Genomic DNA, 24,128 nt, shown 5'->3' with positions numbered 1-24,128 from the left:
TGGCATCTGTTTTCCTGACCAAACCCTACTAGGTATGGGGACACGTGTTTTTCTGCTCACATTTCATTTGCCAAAAGAACTCACATGGCCTCTTCTAAGTTCAGTAGTTTGGGTGTGGGAAGAGGAAAGTGTCCTTAGGAGAACAGTATTTGGTACTAATATTTGCCACAAGGACTTTATATTTTGGAAGTTGAAAGCTATGTGTTCTGATAACTATTGCTGTCTAAGAAATGACCCAGAAGCATCGTGGCTTAAAACAACGACACTTTATTGTGTTGGCTAAATCTGTGAGTCAGGATTTGGGGACAGCTTGTTTCTGCTCCATGGTGTCTGGTACCTCAGCTGCGGAGACGCAAAGGCTGGGAGGGACTCGGCAGTTGGAAGCTGGAGTCATTGAAGGCTTTATTTTGCACTTGGCTTTTTAACTCAAGTTCTTGGTATGCTTTCCAGATCATTCATAGAGGGGAATTGCCTTGTTCTCTTTGCTTCATGTGCACAGTGCCATCGCTTGGATATATAGTCATTTATTTAACCAGTTTTCAGTTGTTGCTAGCTTAATTTCCAATCTTTTGATGTTACAGCTCTGCAAATTGGATGGTATTGCCCACATGTCATAAGTGGGTGAATGTTATCTGTAGGATAAATTCTTATCAGCGGATTTGTCAGATTAAAGGGTATATGCAGTTTGTAGTTTCCCTTGATAAAGGGGCTGCACACCTTAAACTTCACCTATGTCTTGTTTTCCTACAGTGTTATTAACAAAGTATATAATCAAAGTTTTACATTTTTGCCAATGATAGTGAAAAATGGGTTGTTAGCGTTTTATTTTGCATTACTCTTAGGAGACTGAACATCTTGTCATATGGTTTGTGTTCTTTCAATTTCCTTTTCTGTGAACTGTTGTGTACCTTTGCCTGTTTTTATATTGTGTTGTTGGTTAGCATCCACATTTAGGAACTCATTATGTTTTCCTTTATTAGAGAGATTAGATTAGCCCTCCTCTGGGGTTTGAGTTGCAATTTTTTTTTCTTGTTCTGCTGTTTGCCTTGACTTTGGTCTTTACTGCCATGCAGAAGATTTTATTTTTATGGCATTGAAAGGATAAACCTTTCCTTTTATGGCTTCTTTGAGACATGACTTGAAAGGCCATTACCTATTCCAAGATGGTAGAGAAATCTCTCACACATTCCACTTTATTTACTTCCTTTTTTTTTTTCACAATTAAATGGTGGATTCATTTGGAATTCGTCATGATGTAGTGTGAAATATGGACCCGACTTTCATTTTTAAAAAATATAGCTATCCTGTTGTGTCAACCTCATTTATGGACTTGTTCCTTTTTATGCCACTGGTTAGAGGTGTTGGCTTTCTCAAATACTAAATTCCTATATATACTTGGGACTATGGGCTTTCTATTCTGTTCCTTTGCTTTTTCTGTGCTGGTATTATATTTTTAAATTACTGAGTCTTTATAATTTAGTGGGACTAGCTGTTGGAGATTTGGACCCAAAGGGTATCAGGAATGAAAGAAAGTGAAAAAAAGAAGAAGAAAAGAATGAGAGAGCTGGGATTAGGGGGTCTGCGAGTAATAACTCCTCAGACAACTTTATTGTTTACAAAGGGCTCTACATATACCCCAGTGTACGTGCCAAGAAGCAGGCATATATAGCCTACATGCCAATAAGCACAAACATAGCACAAACATAGCGTATGTGACATTAAGCAGCAACACGTATCAACTATCAGCATTACCCATAGTCTAAGGAATTAAAAAAAATCTTATCTCAAGGTACAAAGTCAAAGTGTTCTATTCACTACACAAGGTATGAGCTCATCTTTCCTTTCAGCCTTTAAGAGCTTCATCCCATTTGCGGGAGCTCTTAATTACCGCATTCCTTAGGGTGCCAGCGTAGCCATGGAGACAGCACTAGCATGGAGACAGCACGTCTCCCCTTGTGAGGCCACTGTGCCTCAGTTTCCAACAACTAGCTTAGTGCTTTTTCAGAGTTTTTCTATGTCCATGAGAATGACAGTACCACATTCTTATTTACATTGGGTTTAGGACAGCATTTAAAATTTGGTGCCCTCCCTTTAAAAAAAATTCATCCTTATTTATATTGTCAAAGACTGTTCGTTGCTCTTTCTGGAATTGTGCACCCCCTGGACCCTTTGCAATTTCCTCTTTTCATTCCTCAGAGGCCATTTTGAGCCAGACTTACTACTGGACACTAGGCTTCATCCTGGTTTAAATGGGTCTGTACCAAATTTATGGAGTCATAAATTAATTCTGTTAGCATTATTACTTGAGCACCTAATACATGAATTTTTCTCTAAGGTTTTTTTCTAGATTAGTTTGCAGAATATAGACTTTGAGAAAATAGCTCTTACTGCTACTGTATTTGAAACATTCTTATTGAATACTTATTTTTTAAATGTGAAACTGTAAAAGATAATTTCTTCTCTAAGATCACTGGGTCACCCTAGAAATATTGAGATAGAGATGAAAACTTGAGGCCTGGACGGAGCAAATCATTCAGCAGCTATCAAAAAACATCCACAAATGAACTATAGAAAACATCCATAAAGCTCCTGAGGGCTCAGGAGACACCCAGGTCCCACGGTCCGGGCAGACAACTCTGGAGTTCGGTGCCTTGCCACTGGGCCCTGCTCTGGAGTTTGTGCTCCTGAGAGTGACAGATTTGGACTCAGTTATGGCTTCCCTAAACATGGCTCATCTGTCCCTTCTATTTGAACCTATAGCTGGTGCTGGAGTTGGTACAAGAGACTGGAATCTTTAGGCTGTCCATGTGCCAGGTGGGCCCAGCGCCTCAGCTGAGTTGCAACACCTACTCTCCAGTTCATTGGACTCACCCAGGACAACTAACAAGGAGGTGAGGGTGGACAACCACCATAACAAGGAACCAAGAAAGTCTACAGCTGCAAGTAAGAGAGTCCCATCCATTAGCCATATGGGAGTGAGGTGGAGTGGGCATCACCATCCCCAGAATCCTCAGGGCTGGGGGATGAACAGTGGACTAGAGTGGACTTATTGGTATTCTACTATAGACCTAATGTGATTCTAGCAATGGCAGAAATTTCAACATTGATGTGGAGGCAGTGGCCACTGGAGGCTCTGGGGGCAAGGAGAGGGTAAAACAGGTGTAATATGGGGTTTTTTTCAGGACTTGGGAATCGTCCTGAATGACATTGCAACGACAGATATAAGCCATTTTATATCTTCCCATAACAGGCAGAATTGTGTGGGAGAGTGTAAACTGCAATGTGAACCAGGGCCCATGCTCAGTGGCAGTGCCCAAGGGTGCGTTTATCAATGGCAATGACTGTGCCACACTAATGAAGGATGTTGTTTATGTGGGAGGGTGTGAGAGGTGTGGGGAGTGGGGCGTATGTAACATTTGTCATCTAAGTATCTTAAAAAAATATTTTAAAAATCCATAAAAATTCAATTGTAAACCAGGAACATCCCACAGACTAGAACACTGAAAGGGGTGTGAACACCATGGAAGTCTGCAACGTTTGAAAAGGAAGTGAGAAGCTGGCCTGTGTCCTTAGTAAAATGGATTTACTGCCTCACTGATGTCCAGGAGGCTTGTCTTATGCTACATCTTACATTCCCTTTTAAAAACTTTGATGTGAAATTCACACTAACATAAAATGAACCAGTGCTAGTGCATTCATAATGTTGCACAATTATCTCTATCTAGTTGCAAAACATTTTCAACGCTCCCAAATGAAACCCTGCACCCATTAAGCATTTATTCCTTAGGCCTCCCACCCCAGCCCTCCCAGCCCCAATAATCATCAGTCTGCTGTTTCAATGGATTTACCACTTCTGGACAGTTCCCATAAATGGAACCACACAGCATGTGACCTTGTGTCTGGCTTCCATCACTTAGTGTATTTTTGAGACTCATCCATGTTGTAGCTATATTCCCTTATTGGGTACGTTATTCTGCTCCTTTGTGGTAAGGGGCAATGAAAGTATTTTTAATCTTGCATGAAGGAGAATTTAAGAAGATGAGTTACTCCTTGGGTTGATTGTGGACTCAAAATGAGAGTCAAAGTATCAGAAGATGAAACTCAAGAGGAAAGAAATTGGGGCTTCTCATGACAGTCCAGTACCCTTCCTGACCTGGAGATTCTCCTCATCTGATTTCTTTCTGTTCAACCTGCAGAGGGCTGTGGGGTGCTTTGGATATGTGTAAGTGCTTAGCCCAATGGAAGTAATCAATAAATGCTACCATAAACATAATATTTTTATAATTATAATATCAATATTAAATTTTGACTTCTGGGAAGTGGATGTGGCCCAAGCGACTGAACTCCTGCCTACCACACGGAGGCTCCAGGTTTGGTTCCTGGTGTCTCCTAGAGAGGACGAGAAAGACTGCAAGCTGATGTCACAAGCTAACAAGAGATGCAAGGAGGAAAACATAATGAGACAGAGCAGCAAGCAGAGGTGGCTCAAGTGATTGGGTGCCTCCCTCCCACATTGGAGGTCCTAGGTTCAGTCCTCGATGCCTCCTAGAAAACAAGTTAAAAGAACAGACACAGCAAGTGTAAATGAGGGGGTGGGGAGAAATAAATCTTAAAAAATTTCCTTCTTTAAAATTCTGGACTTCGTGAACAGCTAAGAAAGTGGTCAAGCGTGGAGATTCAAAACCCATCAGTCATTTATTAGCCACACCACCTTTGGCAGAGTGCATGACTTCTCTGTTCTTTGGTTTATTAATAGAGCAATTAACATTATATGAGATAATTACCTTCAAGTCACTGAACACAAAGCCTAGCACATATGAAGTGGTTATGGATGCTCACCATTATGACTTTTTTTAGGAGGTACTGGGCATTGAACACAGGACTTCATACATGGGAAAGAGGCACTCAACCACTGAGCCAAAGCCACTCCCTAATGAGTTTGTTTTTTTCATTTTAGTTTACGAGATACTGGGGATCAAACCCAGGACCTCGCACACGGGAAGCAGGCACTCAACCACTTGAGCTATATTTGCTCCCTACCATTATGATTTGAATGAATCATGTGACTTAATCTATTGTTTTGAAGCCCCTTTCTCTGGGCAAATTTGCCATAGCAAGCAGAAACAGGGAAGTCCTCTATTTTGATTTTGAGATGAAAAAGCCATCGTACAGCATCTAAATATTTGAAGGCACCAATCAGGCATAGAATTTGATGAGGACAACTACTAACATGTAAAATTTCCAATCTACAGAAAAAATTATGGAGGCAACATGTCCCATGCTGTAAATCAGTATTGTATCCTACTCAAAGCTGGACTCTTAACTTGGTTGTCTCTGTGGAGTGATGTGTCTATATCCCAAATCTCTCCCCTTCCCCAGCCTAACACTGTGGTACCTGCAGTTGTGGCAATGAGAGATCCACCTGGGTTGTAACAAGCATTGCATCCCCCGGAGGAAATCCATGGGACAGAAATGTTAACAGGGCACAAGGACATGGGATTAGTGAGGAAATGCTGAACCTTCTGGAAGGTAGACTTTGGGGCAGATGACAGGACAAGTGGAAAGTTCTGGGCCCCAGAAGTGAGAGACTGAAGGTACCACGATATAGGTGAAGAGAGGTAGATTTTTCTCCTCCAACTGGGAATGTTACATTGGACCTACCCTTATTCTGAATATATATGTAAAGGAAGCAAGACATTTAATTAATCCACAAAATCAAGTCACTAGGATCAAACTTCTAATTTCATTCTTTAGTCTACTGGTGGGCTTTATCTTCTAAAATGATCATGGGTCCTCTCATACTACAGATTTTGGATACAGCTGAAAAATTGTTTTATGCCCATTGCAAGCAGAGAGATGTTAACACTTCATTTTCTAAAACAGGTAGCAAATAATGAATGTATATATGAATACAAAAAACATATCTCAAAAAAGAATGATACAACTTTTATTTTCCTTGGATTTTAAAGACACTTTCGCTACATAGTTTATTTTTTATGAGATTTTTTCATTTGTATGAAGTTCAACCTTACACAATTTTAAAGTTATATGTTTGGTAGTGTATCTATAATCTTTAAAAAGTTTAGAGTTTTTGGAATGTACAATATATGAGGTAAAATCAAGATTACATTAAAAATTTTCTCCTCTGCATTAATTTTGCAGTGAGTCTCAAATGGCAAATACACTATTAAATGACATTTACTATCAAAAATAGGAGTTCATTTGAGTTTACTATGAAAAACATAAGCCACTGTAACTTGCCACAGTGGCACATTTCACTGTTTTAGACATTTAACGATATAGAAATCTCTGGGCTATTACACTCAAACACATTTTTACAGCCAAATGTGGCACTTTAAAGAAGTTTCTAGAAAACAATTGCAATCACTGTTGTTTCGGGGGATGGTCATCAGCCTACACACGAGATTGAATTTAAATAAAATGTAAACATATAGTATATTATAGTGACAGATCATTCTTACCACTCGGAAAGGCCAAGTTTATCCATTTCTTTTTTGAACAAAGTTAATGTTTCTTCTACAGCACGAATCATGTGACATAGAACAGTTACAATACATGCCCATTCTAATAAGGGATTCTTCAGAGATCTTCAAAGCACAAAACATGTTCTTTTTTCCAAAGACCGACAGTGCTTAGTAATCACTAAACTGCTAACCTCAGCAACTAAAAATTAGTGATTCACTATCCTAAAATTCAAATAATAAATTAAAAAGAGCTAGTTACAAGTGTTTTACAGATAACAGGTATGATAAAACAAGAATTTTAGAGAATTTCATTTCAAACCATATATTACTGGCAGTCATTGACATCTAGGCAAGATGTACAATGGAGTACTTGACAAAATTCAGTCTGATCATCCAATAACTCACAAATGCAAGCTCATAAAACATTAATGAATTATGCAATTGCAAAGTGCTCTAATGCAACATTAACCACATGCAATCAACAATTTGGAACAGTATCCAAACAGACATTACATTAAACATTTGTTTTTCAAGAAAGAAAGCAGCTTGAAGTTTACTGGTGCAAATTTTGTCTTCGGATTTGGTGCCCCAAACAAAAACGTTAGGTTTGATTAGGAATTCTGATGGCGATGGCAGTAGTTACAGGAGAAGCAGCAAAACTTGTGGGAGTTCTTCAAAACTGGCCTATGCCAAATAGACATGAATATGTACTGTGTGTATATTCATTTATTTATACTCTTCCTATGTATGGTTTATATATATACCCATAAACCCATAAATGTAGCTCAAGGGCTCACCGAACAGAAGCCAAATTAAATAGGTTTGAAATTTCAAAATAGTTATGCTTACTTTAGAGAAGTAACACTCTAAAAGCCTTCCCTCTTCTTTTTCATGTTTTCAAGACCTGAAGAGGTACTTTATGAGTAAACACTGAAGTATTTTTAGTCCGAGTAAACTATCTGTGCTTTCTTTAAGTGTCTTATTTATGAATTTATGAATATATACTTGCAGTGAAGAACTCCACATTTATCAAACAGGAAGTTTCTTTTTTCATGCATATTTTTTCATTCAGATTTTTGCTTACTAAGCCCTCCAGTTATTCATCATAATCCCACTTACCAAATAATTAAGACAAATGAGGAGGTAGAAATATAGCACTAGATTGTTTTCACAGCATCAGACTTTTAACATTTTTATATAGCATGTTAGTGTAAGTTTTTTTCATTCTGAATTTTTCACTTGGTAATAATCTTTTAAAAAAGCAGATCAGGTTATCACTGTTACACTCATGCTTCACTGGTCAAAATGTCAATTATCTACTGTTGCCTCTTAGAAAGTTTGTTCTGTAAGAAGGCATGTCAAAAGAAAAAAAAAAAAAAAGAAAAAAAGAAAAAAAGAAGAAAAAAAAAACCCACCAAAAAGTCAAAAGCAAAAAACCCTAACCAAATAAAACAAACTGATATTTCTGTGGCTTGCATTCTGATAAAGTGCCAGCCTCTACCTAACAATATAAGCATTGTCATGGCAAAAATGATGTGCTGTAGCCTCAACGCCAGTGCCAAATGCCACTGTTTTTTGTAAAAGCAATACAGAAATAACTTTAGTTCATGACAAAACAAAGTGTAGTAACGTGTTGTAAAATAAAGTTGTATTTTCACTTGATTACAAAGTACTGAATGATAAAGGCAATCAAGATGGAAAAGAAAGCAAACAGCACAAGGATGACAGCCGCGCACTGCTCGTCGGTGAGTGCCCGCGGGGCCCTGGTGCTTTTCACAGTGTCTCTGGTGCCCGCTGGCGGCTCGGTCCTCTGGGGGATGAAGAGCGCCATGCTGCTGGAGGGGCCCACGAGGTCCTGATGCCCCCCAGACGCATCTTGGCACTGGCGAATGGCACACACACGGAAACGATATTCACAGTTGAGCTGTAGGCTTGAATACCGGAATGAAGAGTCAGGACCTTTGTAAATCTGTTAATAAAACAGGAAAAGGAAGGATTGTGTGAAGACTGGGCAGAAAGTCAATGTTAAGGCTGACCAGTTTTAGAATGATTTTTGGCCTGAAAGCGAGTGCCATTCATTTTATCTTTTAAATGATATTTTAAATATACCTATCCACTGAAGTATGTCTCTGCTCTATAAATCTGAAAAATGATCAGGTATGATCTACCCTCACAGAGCTTATGGTCCCGTCAAGTGAAGACATGCCTCCAAAGCAGCTAGAAAACAAGCAGAATCAACTCACAGGCATGTCCCTTGTTTCTTCAAGTGTAGGGTTTTTGTGAAATCATTCTATGAAAGCAGGGGCACAGATGCTCCCTACAACATTTTTGTTTAACTGGTAAATTTTTTCAATACGCTTGTGGAGGAGATAAGGAATGAATGAATGAGGGCCTCTATAAGTGTTTATGGCAAAGCACTTTCAAAAAAAAGATTTATTGATCCAATTCCCCCCCCCCCAATGGTCTGCTGTGTCCATTTGCTGTGTGTTCTTCTGTGTCTGCTTGTCCTCTCTTTAGGCTGCACCGGGAACTGATCCTGGGACCTTTTGGATTGAGGGGAAGGTGCTCAATCTCTGTGTATGGCAAATCATTTTATAAATTTCAGAGAGAGCACTTAGAATCACGATAGGATCTTAAAACCCAACTCCTCTTCCCGTCCCTTAGAAGAGAAAGAACAAGAATGGAATTCCAAATATTTTCAAAGCGGTGTGCTAGTGATTAAGAGGGTAACTGCTGGAATGGTTCACTCCTGGGTTCAAGCCCTGTTCCACCACTTCACACCCATGTGATCTTAGCCAATACCTTAGGAAAAGAGGCTTAACAGTGGTTATATTGTAGGTAATTTGGGGATGAAATGAACTAGTTAAAGCAGTTATTAGTAAAGTGCCTACTTTCATGAGTGCCTTTCAGTTCAACTCCTCATCCTGTAAATGAAACCAAGGGCATTCAATTGAGTCCTCCAGCTGCTGTGGGTTCTGAGTCAGATCAGCTAACATGTGGGCTAGAATACTCTCAGGCACTTTCAGCTGCCTCAACTGTTTCTGTGTTGTAAATCTAAGTGTTTATATATTGGTTTGCTACTGCAGGAGCAAAGAAAAGATTTCTGTCTTATTTGTGTCTCCAGAATCAAGTATATAGCAGGTACTGAAAGACCACTAAATCAGAGACTAACTTATTTTAAAATTTAAGTGAATGGATGCAGAGAATATATATAAAGGAACATTTATTGAAGGTGCCTTAAAATGACCTTAAAGATGATGATAAAAGGATTAACTTAGGGGAGCAGATGTAGCTCAAGAGGTTGAACACCTGCTTCCCATGAACAAGGTCCTGGTACTTCCTCCAGTCCCTGGTACCTCCTTAAAAAAAGCATTAACTTAAATAAAACAGATGGTTGTATTAAAAAAGAATGTGAAATAGTGCACATTTAATGAAGGCAATTTAGTAAAAAAAAAATATTTGTCTTATGGATCTAAAGGGTTACTTGTATCTTTAAAATGTTCCTTCCTTCTGACTCCAAATGAGATGGTAACACTATGGGTAAGGGAAAAAACCAACGAACAGCATGAAGGTGATAGGTGAAAAATTTGGTAGAGAGAGGAAGAATAAGTTTATAATTTAGTCGCAGGAGTTTAGGTTTAATTCACCAGGGAGCCGCTTCCACTGTATGACATCAAAGCGGTGTTTCAGGAATCCTAAGTGTGAGGTTGTGTGAGGGCTGAAGGGCGCTGGGCAGGAGGGGCTCCTGCTGGACGTGAGCATGAGGCCATGAGGCCCTTATGGAGTTGCTATAGGTCTAGAAATGACTTCTGAATAAGAGGTGGGGAGGAAAAAAAGTTGTTCTGAGGAGTTAAAGCTTGACCAACATGATACTGATGAAGGAAGGAAGAAGCTGGAGGGGAGAGACCAGGAAGGAAGAAGATGAGACCGAGTTTTCCATTTTATGTGTCAGGTGTTGGGAGGATCTAAATCCTAGAGAAAGACGTCTTACAGGCAACCGTAGACACAGAGACTGAGGAACACAGATGAACTTGCTAAAGCTAACTTGAGAGGCTTATATATTTGAGAGAAGCTATTCAAATAAGGCTTATGCTTGACATGAGCTGAGTAAGACCTTAGAATGAGGAAAAAGAATTAAAATGAATAATACCATTTTTGCCCCTACTCAACATTGTCAAAAGTAACACTGTTGTGACCTTAATACACAGTGAAGAGCAAGTAAACACTCTAAATGTAGAAATTTTTGGCCTTTAGCTATTGCTCACATATAATTAAAACAAAACAGCCCCTTTGCTATGAATCAATTATCCATTTAAAGACAGCATGGGGCAAGGAGCAGTTAATACAGATTCACTGTTAAGAAAATGGTAGATTACTGTTTACTCTTAGCATTTTAGCTGAAAAATACAGATTAAAATTTAAACTGGTGGAGCTTGTGCATTTGCAGCTGGCCAAGAGCTTTCAAATAGCATGTCTACTGTAACAATTTTACGGGAAAACTTTTAATGAAAGTATAGTTTCATCAACTGGTTTTTGTCCTTATTTTAAACTTTGTGAATACTTTGCTACATGGAGAAAATACCAATTGTAGAAATGGAGCCAATAAAAATGAAAACAGTATCTTACCTGTTTGTATGTATTTTTGCACCAATCTAAAAAATAGTCCTTGTTACTTTTCTAGGATAAGAGGATAATTTTACTGTCAAACTTTTCCATCGCTGAGGCTGTCATTACAGAGGAGCAGGTTTTGTTCAGCTATGATTACTTTTTGTGTACACTATATATCCATAACCTCAGTTTGTACTAATATGTACAGTACTTATTATTCATAGCAGCTAACATAAGGCAAAGGTTTCAGCAGTGGATTGCTTTGGGACTGAACTCATACTTTTATTTTTCCCTAAGATATACACTGGATTGCATTTAAAAATAACTATTCATTATTACATATAATGAGACATATGTTGTCATATAATTTAGCACATTTGGTCACAAAATCTGATCCTTCTGTAATTTATGAATATACTATTGCAAATAACTATTTTGTAGTGAGCAACACATAAAGAGAACAGCAAAAACTAAAGTGTTACTAAATCCTCAGAAATATCTGAACATAAATACTACAGAGCTCATGTTTCTCCCCTTCTTTCTCTCCATTATTGCGGAGGGAGATGTAAAAACGACGACATGGAGCTTCCAGAGCAGTGTGCCAAGAATCATTTGGGACTTGAGGAACAGTGTTCTTGAGGATCTGCGCTCTGAGTTGGGAAGTTGAAGGAGGGAACACACACACCGCATAGGCCCAGTAGGCCCGGTACAAACACCCGTCCCGCCCCCCCCCCCCCACCCAGTAGGCCCGGTACAAACACCCGTCCCGCCCCCCCCCCCCCACCCAGTAGGCCCGGTACAAACACCCGTCCCGCCCCCCCCCACCCAGTAGGCCCGGTACAAACACCCGTCCCGCCCCCCCCCCCACCCAGTAGGCCCGGGTACAAACACCCGTCCCGCCCCCCCCCCCCACCCAGTAGGCCCGGGTACAAACACCCGTCCCGCCCCCCCCCCCCACCCAGTAGGCCCGGGTACAAACACCCGTCCCGCCCCCCCCACCCAGTAGGCCCGGTACAAACACCCGTCCCGCCCCCCCCCCCCACCCAGTAGGCCCGGGTACAAACACCCGTCCCGCCCCCCCCAAACAGAAACCTGGTTTTGAAGGGGATGTCTGACTCCCCCTTGTTTACTAGACTCTAAAATATTTCCATGAAAACAAAACACTAACTTATTAAATAAGGTAGGTTTCCCATCATTGTACGCAGTACTTAATACATGTGTGTTAAGTATAAAATAAATTACAGATAAAATATTACATTCCAAAAACGAAATTGAAAAAAAAGATCTCTAAACTGCTGACATAACTTGCAAGTCAGTCATAGAATTTAAAAAGATTTAAGGGATTCGGATGAACACATACAGGATGAAGTTCTAAGGAAATCAATATTTTAAGTAATTCTGGATTACTTTTATAATCCAAAGTCAGTGAAAATTATGATAGGGTTAATTTAGCATTTAATTAGCTTTGCTGTTTCATGCAGTGACATAAGTGTATTAAGATTCATACAGTACTAAAATATGGGATCCCTACTTCCTTTAAACATGTAACATAATTACATTTTCTTTAATATTAATTTTGCTTCCTCCTTGGAAGGAAACCTGCTTATCTGTAAATTACATTTCAAATCTAATTATCATGTCAATTTGCAGATGGTTTAATAAAGAAAAACAACCCAATGCCAAATTTAATTTGCATCTTTGGGGGCCTTTTGTAATTTCAGTTAAGAAACTGCAATTCCATATTTAACAAAACTTGAAAGGAGAAAATTATATGTATGTTGAATATATTGAAAAAATTCTATTATTAATAGTTGTAACAGTAAACAAATAGGATGAAACAGATGAATGATAGGTTTTCTAGTGGGAAAAGAAAATACAAGACAAGATACTAAAATGAAATTAAAAAAAGGCAGCTAGAAAACCCACAATGAAGTGTTTATAGAAACTTGGCTTTTGAATTGTGCAAAAGCTTATTCTTTAAAAAGCCTATAAGGAGCACTGACAACTCCAGCCATCATCTCATCCTTTCTCCCTCAGCTCATTCACCACCTCTTCGGCAAAGCTCTCCCTGGAATCTCTAGGCTGGGAGGTGACCCTTCCACCAGGTCTCTGTAATAACCACGTTGACTGTCATAGCTATAGCACGGTATAAGAACTCTGACTATTACTATTACTGCAAAAGACTGCTTAGCCCTTGTCCTACTCCGATCTAGTTTCAACTCTGCAGCCAAATTGACCTTGTGTCTGGTCACGTCAAGACTGGTTAGAATCCTCCCCTAGCTTCTCGTTTTGCAGAGTAAAAGCCATAGTCCGGCCTCTACTGCCCTGCATCACCTCCACACACCTATAAACCCACTACCATTACTACCTGGCCCCACCTACAGCCCTCTCTCTTGCTCACTCTACCTAGCCATGTTATCCTCCTTGCTGTTCATCAAATTTACTGAGTATAACCCCCACCACAAGGCCTTTACCCTGGGAGTCCTCTTCTTCCCAAGTTTACTTCCTTTGGGTCTCTGTTCAAATGTCACCAGACTGCTTGCAGCACCTCCTATTCCTGTTACCCAGGGTTCTTCTGCACTGCACTAATCTCTATCTGACACAAGATACTGATGTGTTTATATGCTTTTATTTCAGTGTCTCTTTCACCACTAGAATGTAGGCTCCTCCCCAGGGACAGTTTTGCTACTGAGTGCCTGGCACAGAGGAGCTGTTCAACAGATAATTATCAAATACCTGAATAACCTGTTTAAGTGTCTCTTACCTCCAAAAGATTTTGAATCCTTAGATAATGTATCTTTGGGATACAATACTGAATGTTTTTGAATATATAAGGTAAAGATGGTCAAATCTTCATTGAAAATACATAAAAATTAAAGAAACATAAAACATGTATCCACAGAATTATATATTAGCATATACCTGCTTGAATTCTGAATCTTTTCCCACCATAACTTGAAGACTGTAAATAACTGGATCACCTTTCATTGGTTGTAAACACTCCCATGTAATATCACAAATGTGATCATTTACTTTTTCTATTTTGGGGGCTGCAAGGGAAAAATATAAATAAAATCTATAAACAAACACTTGTTTAGGTCAGTCAATAAATCTTTAAAACACTATTATAAGCTTGAAATAAGTATCAGTGTATTTTTGAAATTTGTAGAGCCAAGGTCCACTCTTACTGTCTCCAAACTACATGTCCTACCACAGCCAGAGTGGATAAAACTTCTATCAAGGTTTATGCTGTTTTCATTAAGTGAAAAGTCAATGGAACGATATAGCAGTTCTAAAACAACTTTTATGGCACTTTAAGAGCTTAACTAAAACACAGAATTTTTAAATTTAAGAACTCTCCTAACAAAGTGAATTGAAAATACTCCCAAAGTTTCTTGAGGGTATATCACTCAATAAAAAGGCACAAAGGGGTTAAAATCACTGTCATCTTCTTAAGGCTAGAGATACTTGTTCAATGAGTGAACAGAAAAATGACTCAGTGAAACTCATCAACATTATTAGAAAGACTATTTAAGATCAGTCCTGCTAACTATGGATCTGCTAATCAAATGACAAATTTAAGTACATGATCCGGGATGTTGTACTACAAGTCTTTGCTTTGTCCTCAGATTGCAATGAATTACATAGTCTTTTTTGACTAAATGCAGAGTACAGTCCTTGCCAGCAGGGATACTTTAATATAAGTTTCCCTATGAAATTAGTTATATATATATATATATACACACACACACACACACACGCATGCATGTGTATAAATTTAATTAAAAATCCAAGTAAACTAAGAATTTACTTATGTTTTGCTTAACAAATGACCTTGCTCTCCTCTTGAAGTCCAAGTGAATAAAATTATGACAACACAAAACAGTGAGACAACCAGAGGTTGTGACTTTTTTCCTTTAAATAACAATAGCAGAAATGGCAAATGACCCTATTAGAAAGCTGGCCTGTCTATTCAATTGAATATTTTCATGCTAGATTAAAAAGATCAGGGGCAAAGATCAGTACTTGTCCAAGAAAGAATGAGCCAGATAAAACAGCTTTTGTTATTGCATCAAACTCCCAGGCGGGTTTGCCTATGTAATTTCTTTTTTATAATACAACTATTTGACACACACTGGATGCTAGATTTTAATAACAATAAAGCACCTTATAAAAATGCATTTAAAATTAATTTATTATTGACGAGAACAGCTGGAGGATATAGTACTTACCTTTCAAGGCAGCTGGGACAGATTTTGGAGTAGTGAAAATATATTCTTGGGAGAGAGGGCCTTCCCCAGCTTCATTACAAGCTTGAATACAAAATTTATAGGATGTCGATTCGTTGAGTCTTTGTACTTTGTATGTGTGACATGGTCCTCTATACAAGGATACAAACCTAAAATGGAAATAATATTAAAATAAACCTTGGACTACCTTATGAAAACTGTTCTTACAACTACTAAAAAAGTACAGCTGGGGGCATTATTTAGGAATACTAAATAACTCTTAATGGTTAATGCCTGGAACAGTTTGACACTCCAGATACACCTGTATGTTTTTTCATTAGAAAATGAAAACTGCAGAATCAGTAAATTTTCAAATTTGACATGGTTTCTTCAAAATTTGTTGCTATATTTCATGTCCAATCACTGTAACTGTTTCTTCTCAGACTTCTACTTTATTTCCTCTATATGGTTTCCAGTTGCTGTTTTACTATACATGTTTTTAAAGAAACTCAGAATATCATACTTAATTTTCATTTTAAATTACTTTTAACTTAAGAAACATGAATGCAGTTTGTCAACGATAGGATGAGGTCTAAGCACCGAGCTTAAGTTTCTATTTTAATCTCCCTTGCCTTTATCTGGAAAGAAGATAATCCTCAGTTTCCAGGCATAATTTTTAGATAACTTTGTGATGTTCTGTAGAGATTTACATATAATAATATGAGAGAAAATATAATTTCCAATAAATTATCCAACTTGAACTGTTTGAGATGAAGTATAATGTCATATGCATTCTCCTGATACAGTATCTATATTTGAATTTTACCCAATATTTCTGATGGGCTGTTTTTAAAAAAAAATTGGAAACTGAGGAATGAATGAGTGCTCATATAGTTTTAACAGTCTGAAAACTGTAGTCAGGTTAAAAATGCAAAAATTTTTAATGAATTGAAAGTAACACTGTTTCCAACAAGCAGTAACTGGATAAGCCTTGTCTTTTTAATTCCTGAAATTATGTATTTTTTAATGGTAGGAAAAAAACAGTGGTAAAACCATTTTTGAAACTGAACAATGGTAAAAACTGTGGTCAGGGAACAGCATTCTGACACCAGCCCATCAGTAAGTGTAAACAGGAAAAAAAAAAGTGTAAACATTTGTGAAAAAATCAAAGGGAAGGAAAGTAAACAAAGATATTAAATATATTACATGTGCAATATCATAAAATGGTCTTTTGTTTTCCATAGCCAAAGGTCATGAGCCATATTCATACTCTTCAATTCTCCATGTGCTAGCTGAATAGTCACTGAGCCTCAAGTACTATAATATAGACTATAATAAAGCCTATATTTAATAGAATCTTTACTCCAGTCTTTTAACCAAGCATTAATGAGAACTGTCTCCAGTAAGCCCTCTTGCACTTCCTCAGTTATAAATGTTAGGTAGGGGATGAAAAGAATTTAAAGAATTCACACAGCAATAGTTATATATATTATAAATATATCTATTACTGGTGTAACAGTATACAAAATACTTCTGTATGTTATTTTAAATGTGTAAATATTTTTGATAGAGAGTATTTATGTAAAAGTACCATTGAGTATTCCATTATTGAATACTTGGCAGAGAAACAGGCCTAATGCAAAAAACCAACTGTTACAAGTATTCTGTATCTATCAGACAGGCAAATTGTTTAATAAATTGGTGAGAAGCAGAAAAGTAAAGCTCAAAATTCTTAAAAAATACTAAAAGCTTAACAGCTATGGAAGGCACATGGCTGTGTTTATAAACAACCCCGAGTTAGTGTGATTTAGTGGGGCAGTATCTGGCATGGCATGCAGAAAATCTCAGGATGTGAATACTGAGAATGAAAAAGCTGGCAGCACAAATACAACCTACAAGAGAGGGAGAGTAACAGGGATGGGATAGGGACTCAGAACCTATGGCCAGTCTGATAGTGAAGACCTGAACTGCTCCCCCTTGGCCAGGCAGGCCGAGACAGAGAGGGTGGAGGCTGGGACCTGGTTCCCGCCCTCGGGGAGCACCTACTGTGGAAATAAACACTCAAGAGCCATTGTAGCCAATATTAAGCTTTTTTCCACTAGTAGAAAGAGTGTGAATGAGACAGCCAAAAATCGCTCACTTAATTTTCTTTTCCTGGCATTCCACTCACAAGTTATAAACAGAAAACCTCCATGTCTTCTGATGTTTTGAAAATGCACACTCAAAAGCTGTTTCTTATGGTAATTTTAACTGTTTTTAAAAACATACTTTACTTTTACAGTTTATAAACCTTTACATACTTGAGACCTAAGAAACTACATAGAGAAGCAATTGTAAAAAACCTACCTGCCGTTCTTGTCTTCCATCTGAAGGTGGTACTGAATAGAGTCTGTTGACAATGTCTTTGGGGTTCCCTCTCCCCATTTCAGCTTAAGGTTCTGGTGGTTAAAGGCAACACATTCCAGACGAGGTGGATCAGGAGGGAGGGGCTTAGTTTTTAATTTTATCGTGTGGCTGAAAGGACCAGCTCCAAGGCTATTCAAGGCTTGAATTCTTATTCTAAGTGCCACAGTAAAAAAAAAAAAAAAGAGAATTAGGATTATTTTATTTAAAACGTCTCTAACCTAGGAAGAATTAACATCTAGTTTTTAGAATGTACCTGTATGTTGTATCTGGTTGCAAGTTGTTTACAATATAGCTTGTAACCTTTCCTACTGTCAGGGGCTGTTTATCTCCAAAGTCTATGCTGTAGGCAAGGATTTCAGACCCATGATCACAAGGCTTCTCCCAGCTGATGGCAAGGCAAGTAGAAGGTGAATAATATGGGCTTTCTACATCGTCAACACTTATTTCTTGAAGACACGTCACAACGGCAGGAGCTGAGGGTGGAGTCACACAGGCCACCACTTCACTGAACGGACCTGCGCCGACAGCACTCAGGGCCTGTGAGTTCACAAAGACAGGGCCATGAGAATGCTGAGCACACACAACACTCACCAGCGAACCAGCGACAAGGTGCTGAATGCCTGTACCTGGACCCTGCAGTAATAGGTAGTTGCTGGAGAAAGTCCTTTTAATTCATAACTGAGACCAGGACCACAGTAACATATCTGCATACTTCCTTCAACACCTCCCCACTCCAATCGATACTCAGTGACATCAGTTCCATTACTCAACGGGACCTTTAAATTAAAAAAAGGACAAAGTCTTGATACTGATTAAATAACTTTTGGGCAAAAGTAGTTCTCTGAGCACACCAAAAACTGGACTGCTTTTGAATTTCTTTAAAACATTTAATTAAGCGCAATTAAAACTGTTCAAGTCTACATTTTTTACTCACTGAGACTTCATGAATTTAAGATAGGTAAAAAATATAACTTTGTTTTGAATTAGAAGTAGGAATATGACTATAAGTATCACTTTAGAAAGAATATCTTAAGGTAAACATATTTCAAAGTAATCCTATTAATATATGTTAAACCATACAAGAGCATTTTCTTTGTTAAATTTCAAAAGACACTGAAAATTTAATTTCATTACTGATTATAACTATACACAATACACTGGAGATAATTAATGTAAGAGAAAAGCAGTGTACTAATTCCTAAAGAATGCTAGTTCTGAACATTAAGCTCAACAGTGGGTGAAATATCTCAGTGTTGGGAGACAAAAGCCTTTCATACAATACAAAGCATATTATGAACAAGAGTCTAAATACTTGTAATGTGAAATATACCTTACTTAAATGCTTGAGGAAGAAAAAAAATTAACTTTTTACCATGTGAATTTAACTAGGACTTAATCTTTGCATAACTTCAGAGGCAAAAATAAACGAACAGTTGCTTTATTCTTTTACATAAAAGAATATGTATTTCTACATATTTTTATATAAAATATTTGTGTAAGAAAATGAACACAAGTTAATGAAAATTACAATACCTCCCAGTTCACTTGTGTACAAGTGGCAGATCTGCATGTCACCTGAGGGGGTTTACATTGATCTGGTGGCCCAGGGGCTGTGGTAATATCACATTTTTCTGAAAATGGTCCAAACTAGAAAAACAAATATAACCAGTACTTATTTTCACGTTGAAATGCCTACTGACTGCACAGCATTACATATGTGAAAATTCATTAATAATTAAGTGCATTATCCTGTCTTCCAAGATTCACTAGTCCTAATACAATTTTATAAGCAGTCACAGAAAGCAAAGATTTATTGATCATGGAAGTAAAGATATGGGAAAATTTTTAAGTTTCTGTATTGTTAAGTTCCTGTACTTTATTTCTCTTGCTGCTTATTCCTTCAGGGACCTGTTTTGGTAAGAAGGTCAAGGTGTCAGGGAATTAGAGAGACACTTTAAGTCAGAAGAAATTATGTGTGAAGCAAAGAAATGGACACCAATTAAAAGTACAGGAAAAGGTGGGCATAAATTATATTTTAGAAATTAGAATAGCTTTAGAAGGGTCTAAAATGTATATTCTCTGGAAATACAGAAAGCAAATATTAACGTAAGGCTGTTATGACAAAATGACCGCAAACCTGACAATACAGATCAAGGATACTAGTATTAAGGATGCCATCCCAAGGTCCTGAAGTCTTGTGGGGCTGAGAAGATATGATGCCAGGCAAAAAGGAATGAGTTTGGTAAGGTGAGTAAACAAATGAATTTGACTGAAATAAGAAATTTAAAAATACACAGATATGAGCAGAGAACTCAGGTGGGAAATAGCACAGGAAATGTAGTATGGGTCTGAAGTAACAGGGAGGGAAGAGACTTGTCAGTAAATTCTGTAAAATTTTAATTATAGAATAGTTTAAATAAACAGTATTATTCAATTGGGTGAGAGATTATTGCCTGATCCTTAGGGAAATGGCTTTTTTTAAAAAAAGATTATTTCCCCCTTCTCCTCCCCCTGCCCTACTATTCTTGCTATGTGTATCCATTCAGTGTGTGATCTTCTGTATCTATTTCTCTTTTTGGTCTTCTCTTTCCATTTTCTCTCCTCTAGGATTCACTGGTTTCTGATCCTGGGGACCTCTGATGTGAAGAGAGGTTCCCTGTCAGCTGCGCCACCTCAGGTCCTAGTCTCTGCTGTGCTCCACCTTCACTCTCCCCTTCGACGCTCTTTTGTTGCATCATCACCTTGCTGTGTGACTCACTTGTGCGGACACTGGCTCACCAAGCAGGTAAGCTTTCTCTTCTTTTTCACCAGAAGGACCCAGGGATTGAACCTGGGTAGTCCCATACGGTAGGAGGAAGCCCTATCACTTGAGCCATATCCGCTTTGTGGGAAATGGCTTTAATGCAGAGAGATGAGAGGTGTCCCAAGGAATGGAAAGAGTTTTGGCTCTGCAAGTCTGATAAAACTAGATGTGTGGCTTATCTCTGTCACTTATTAGTTTGTGTAATTGTGGGCAAGATATTTAACTCTTCTGAGGCCCAGTTTTCTTACCTGTAAAATGGAGATAGCACTATTTTGTCCACTTTATGGAGCTGTACAGATACACAGATTATATATGTATATATGAATATGTATGTATTTAAAAACTCTATGAAAACAGAAATGCTTAAGCAACAGTTAAGTTTTTCTTCCTTAGACAAAAAATGAATCATGATTAGTTGCTGCCAGCTGAAAGAAAATGCTGTGTGAAATCAGCCAGAAATGACTCAAGTACTGCAAGTATTTCAACTTATGATGTTGTTTCTACTCTTAAATTTGCTAAGTAAACCATATATTAGCACAGCCTAGGCAAACTTCAGCCCACCTTAAGTCCAAAATGTCACAAGTTGTAACCAGGGTTTGAAATACTGGGATTCCACGATAATTAAATTATTGACCTCTTATTTATCAATGTGGGCTTTTTATAAATTCTAAGACTTAGAGTCACATGTTGGAAGCAAAATGGCCAAACAATGGGTGCAATAATAAGTTCAAATGAAACAGCACTGTGATTTTAACTCAATTAGCAAGCTCTTCTTACCCCCATTTTGTTAGCTGCACGCAGTCTGAAACTGTATGTCTTTCCAGGAAGAAGGTTGCTCACTGTACATTCTACTTCAGAGCCCTGGTAAACTTCTCTGGGTTCATCTTTTTCTACAGGAAACATTTCCACACCATAACAGGAAATGGGTGATCCACCATCAATCTGAGGTGGTCCTAAGGTGGAAAGATTTATGCAATTTAACAAGATGAGTATGTTTAGTACAAAGATAATCATAATTTATTACCAAATTGGACTTACCCCATCGTAGCTGTATTTCTTTTGCTTTGGGTCTACCCTGTAGCCTGGGAGGGAGGCATGGGCCAGGAGGCACAGCTGGAGTCTGCACAAGTAAAGATTCAGATACCTGCAAAAACAAAACAAAAATTCCCCAAAGCAAAAAGTCAGATTCCTTTTGTTAAAGGGAAAAACAAAGACTGCACCAATACTTGACTGTCAACTGAAAAGCCAAAAAAAAAAAAAAAAAAAAAAAGAATAAAATCAAAACCTAATTAAACCATTAAAGCTCATATTTTTATAAAGAGAAAGAAAATAAAGACACACTATGCAACTACTACACACGAAAGCAATTTACTGGGGGGCGGGGGAAAGCACCCTTTCCTTTGCTTCTTCCCGTAATTAAAAACAACTTGAGGTGAGGCTGATGTGGCTCAGTGGTTAAGCACAGGCTTCCTACATAAGAGGTCCCAGGTTCAATCCTCAGGCCCCGGCACCTCAAAACAAAAAACAAAACAAAAACCCAAACCAACAACTGATGGACACGAGTTTTGATTCTGTTCAAATGGATCCACGCACAAATCGCTTCTTTCATAAGGAGGGTGTTTTGACATTCAGTAAATGCTGTCCACCTTGTTTTCAGGAGGTTTAGACCACTTTGACTCCTTCACTATACACTGAATTCTTAACTTAAATACAAATTTAAGTAAAAGTGTTTCTTACTACCTAAAAATAATTTCAAAATCAGGTGAGCTTTTCCAAATATTTGGTATTGCTTTTAAAAAACTTTTTTTTTTTTTTAAATGATACTACCTTAAAAATTCTTTTGCAAATTTAGTGCCAGGTCCTTGCCTATAATACAGTAATGTTTACAGTAAGCATCCCTTTTAGACACAATCAAGATACTCAGTCACTGACTTATTCAGAAGGTTATCTGATATAAGATGGTACAATGCTATATTAGAATCATAGCATTTGTTTTGCGGAAGGCTGGAGTTGAGGGGATGGGAATTGCCTATTTTTTTTTTTTTTAATCCAGAGAGATTTTCTTATTAATTGGATCACAAATCAACTGGGCAGGACTAATGCTAAATTTCACAATATATTTTCAAAAAATACAATTCGTTTGAAAAATAAAAAATTATGACTGCACCAAGAATTCATTCTTGGTTAAATTAATAAAAAAAAAAAATCACATTAAAATCACCCATCTCTAGAACACTGCAAATGTCTCCTATATAATAATGACACATTTTAAAGGCTATTTTGGTTATTGGGCTCCTAATAATGAAATAATGGCCAACTGTTCTGAACATTAGAATCTGTTTTGTTTTTACTTTAAAATTTTAATTTTTGAATTAAAAAAAGTTTTAGATCACAGTAAAGTCACATATACAATATAAAGGACTCCCATATATCCAACATCAAATCCTTTTCCCCCTTTCCCAGAATAATCTTTTTACATGTGCATGTTATATTTGCTGCAGCTGATGTACATAGCTACCAAACATGGTTCCATTTGGTTTACATTATGGTTTACATTTTAGACTGTACAATTTTCTAAAATCTCAGTTACATTATGGTTTACACATTTTAGCCTATACACTTTTATACATTTTTGGTGAAATTTAACATCTCATATCCATCATGGCAAGATCCTGTGGAACACTTCCATTGTCTTCCAGTTAGAGTATAGATATCTATTTTTTTTTTTTTTCCTTCTTTATTTTAAATGTTATTCAAAAAGTATGTTTTTAAATAGTAAAATGACATTTTATGTTTGTCCTGACACATTCATGCATTGTGGAGCAGTGAATCAGTCTATAATTATTTTATTTCTATTTCTGCTAGATATGATTATTATTATTCTTAAATTTATCTTAATAGAACTTTCTCCAATGTTTTCTTATATTTGTTTTTCCGTAGCGAACAAGCAGACAGTAGATATTCACTGAATCTTACTATGAGCTTAAGTACCATGCTGAAATAGCCTGGTCATATAAAATTAACCACCCAGGATATAGATATTAATGTTACACATTTGTGAATACATTTCAACTCTGAGGTGGCACCTGGTGATTGATCACATCCCATTAGGTCAAACTTAAAAAACAACAACTACGTATCAGTATTACCGCACTCTGTCCCCCATCACTGATGCAGTAAACTCGTAAACGATAGAAGCAGCCTGGATTCAATCGATCACAAAGATGTTCCCTAGTAGCTCCACTGTATATCATATCCCATTTGTTCCCTGTAAGGCGAAGAATTATGTGCAATCAGTTACAAGGTAATGTTTAACGTTTTGGTATCATGGACGCGGCAGGTATCCTAGCTTCCCTAAATAAGTGTTAATGTAATTTGTCAGAAACGATCTAAGCTTGTTTTGAGTTTCCTGGAAATGATTTAATTTTCTTTTCATGTGCAGCTTCCTAGACAAATCTACATGGCTCTGTTGAAGTGAAATATCTCTGTAACTCTGTATAGACTTTGGCTTAGATTGATAATTTGCTTTTAATTAAGCATTTTAAATGTGTTTACTGGTCCAGTAATAACATTTTAACACAAAGCATGAAAGCACCA

At 37.6% G+C, this 24,128-nt stretch overlaps 1 protein-coding gene across 7 annotated transcripts in view; it reads right to left on the bottom strand.

The window, feature by feature from the left end:
* Window positions 1-5,925: 5,925 nt before the first annotated feature.
* FNDC3A (fibronectin type III domain containing 3A) overlaps window positions 5,926-24,128 on the bottom strand; it is a 216,516-nt gene continuing 198,313 nt past the window's right edge. For all 7 annotated transcript variants that reach the window (XM_058276709.2, XM_058276710.2, XM_058276713.2 and 4 more), the window contains 10 exons: window positions 23,681-23,799; window positions 21,570-21,675; window positions 21,309-21,484; window positions 19,262-19,375; window positions 18,355-18,504; window positions 17,982-18,265; window positions 17,669-17,881; window positions 15,326-15,492; window positions 14,016-14,143; window positions 5,926-8,454 (listed from right to left, as the gene is read on the bottom strand). In XM_058276709.2, the coding sequence (XP_058132692.1) occupies window positions 8,140-8,454; window positions 14,016-14,143; window positions 15,326-15,492; window positions 17,669-17,881; window positions 17,982-18,265; window positions 18,355-18,504; window positions 19,262-19,375; window positions 21,309-21,484; window positions 21,570-21,675; window positions 23,681-23,799 (1,772 nt within the window). In that variant the 3' untranslated portion in view covers window positions 5,926-8,139. The remainder of the gene's footprint in view (window positions 8,455-14,015; window positions 14,144-15,325; window positions 15,493-17,668; window positions 17,882-17,981; window positions 18,266-18,354; window positions 18,505-19,261; window positions 19,376-21,308; window positions 21,485-21,569; window positions 21,676-23,680; window positions 23,800-24,128) is intronic.

The sequence above is a fragment of the Dasypus novemcinctus genome, chromosome 15 (genome assembly GCF_030445035.2).
Source record: "Dasypus novemcinctus isolate mDasNov1 chromosome 15, mDasNov1.1.hap2, whole genome shotgun sequence".
Classification (NCBI taxonomy): domain Eukaryota; kingdom Metazoa; phylum Chordata; class Mammalia; order Cingulata; family Dasypodidae; genus Dasypus; species Dasypus novemcinctus.
Note: the sequence above shows the minus strand (reverse complement) of the source record. Positions and strands in the feature narration are given on the sequence as shown.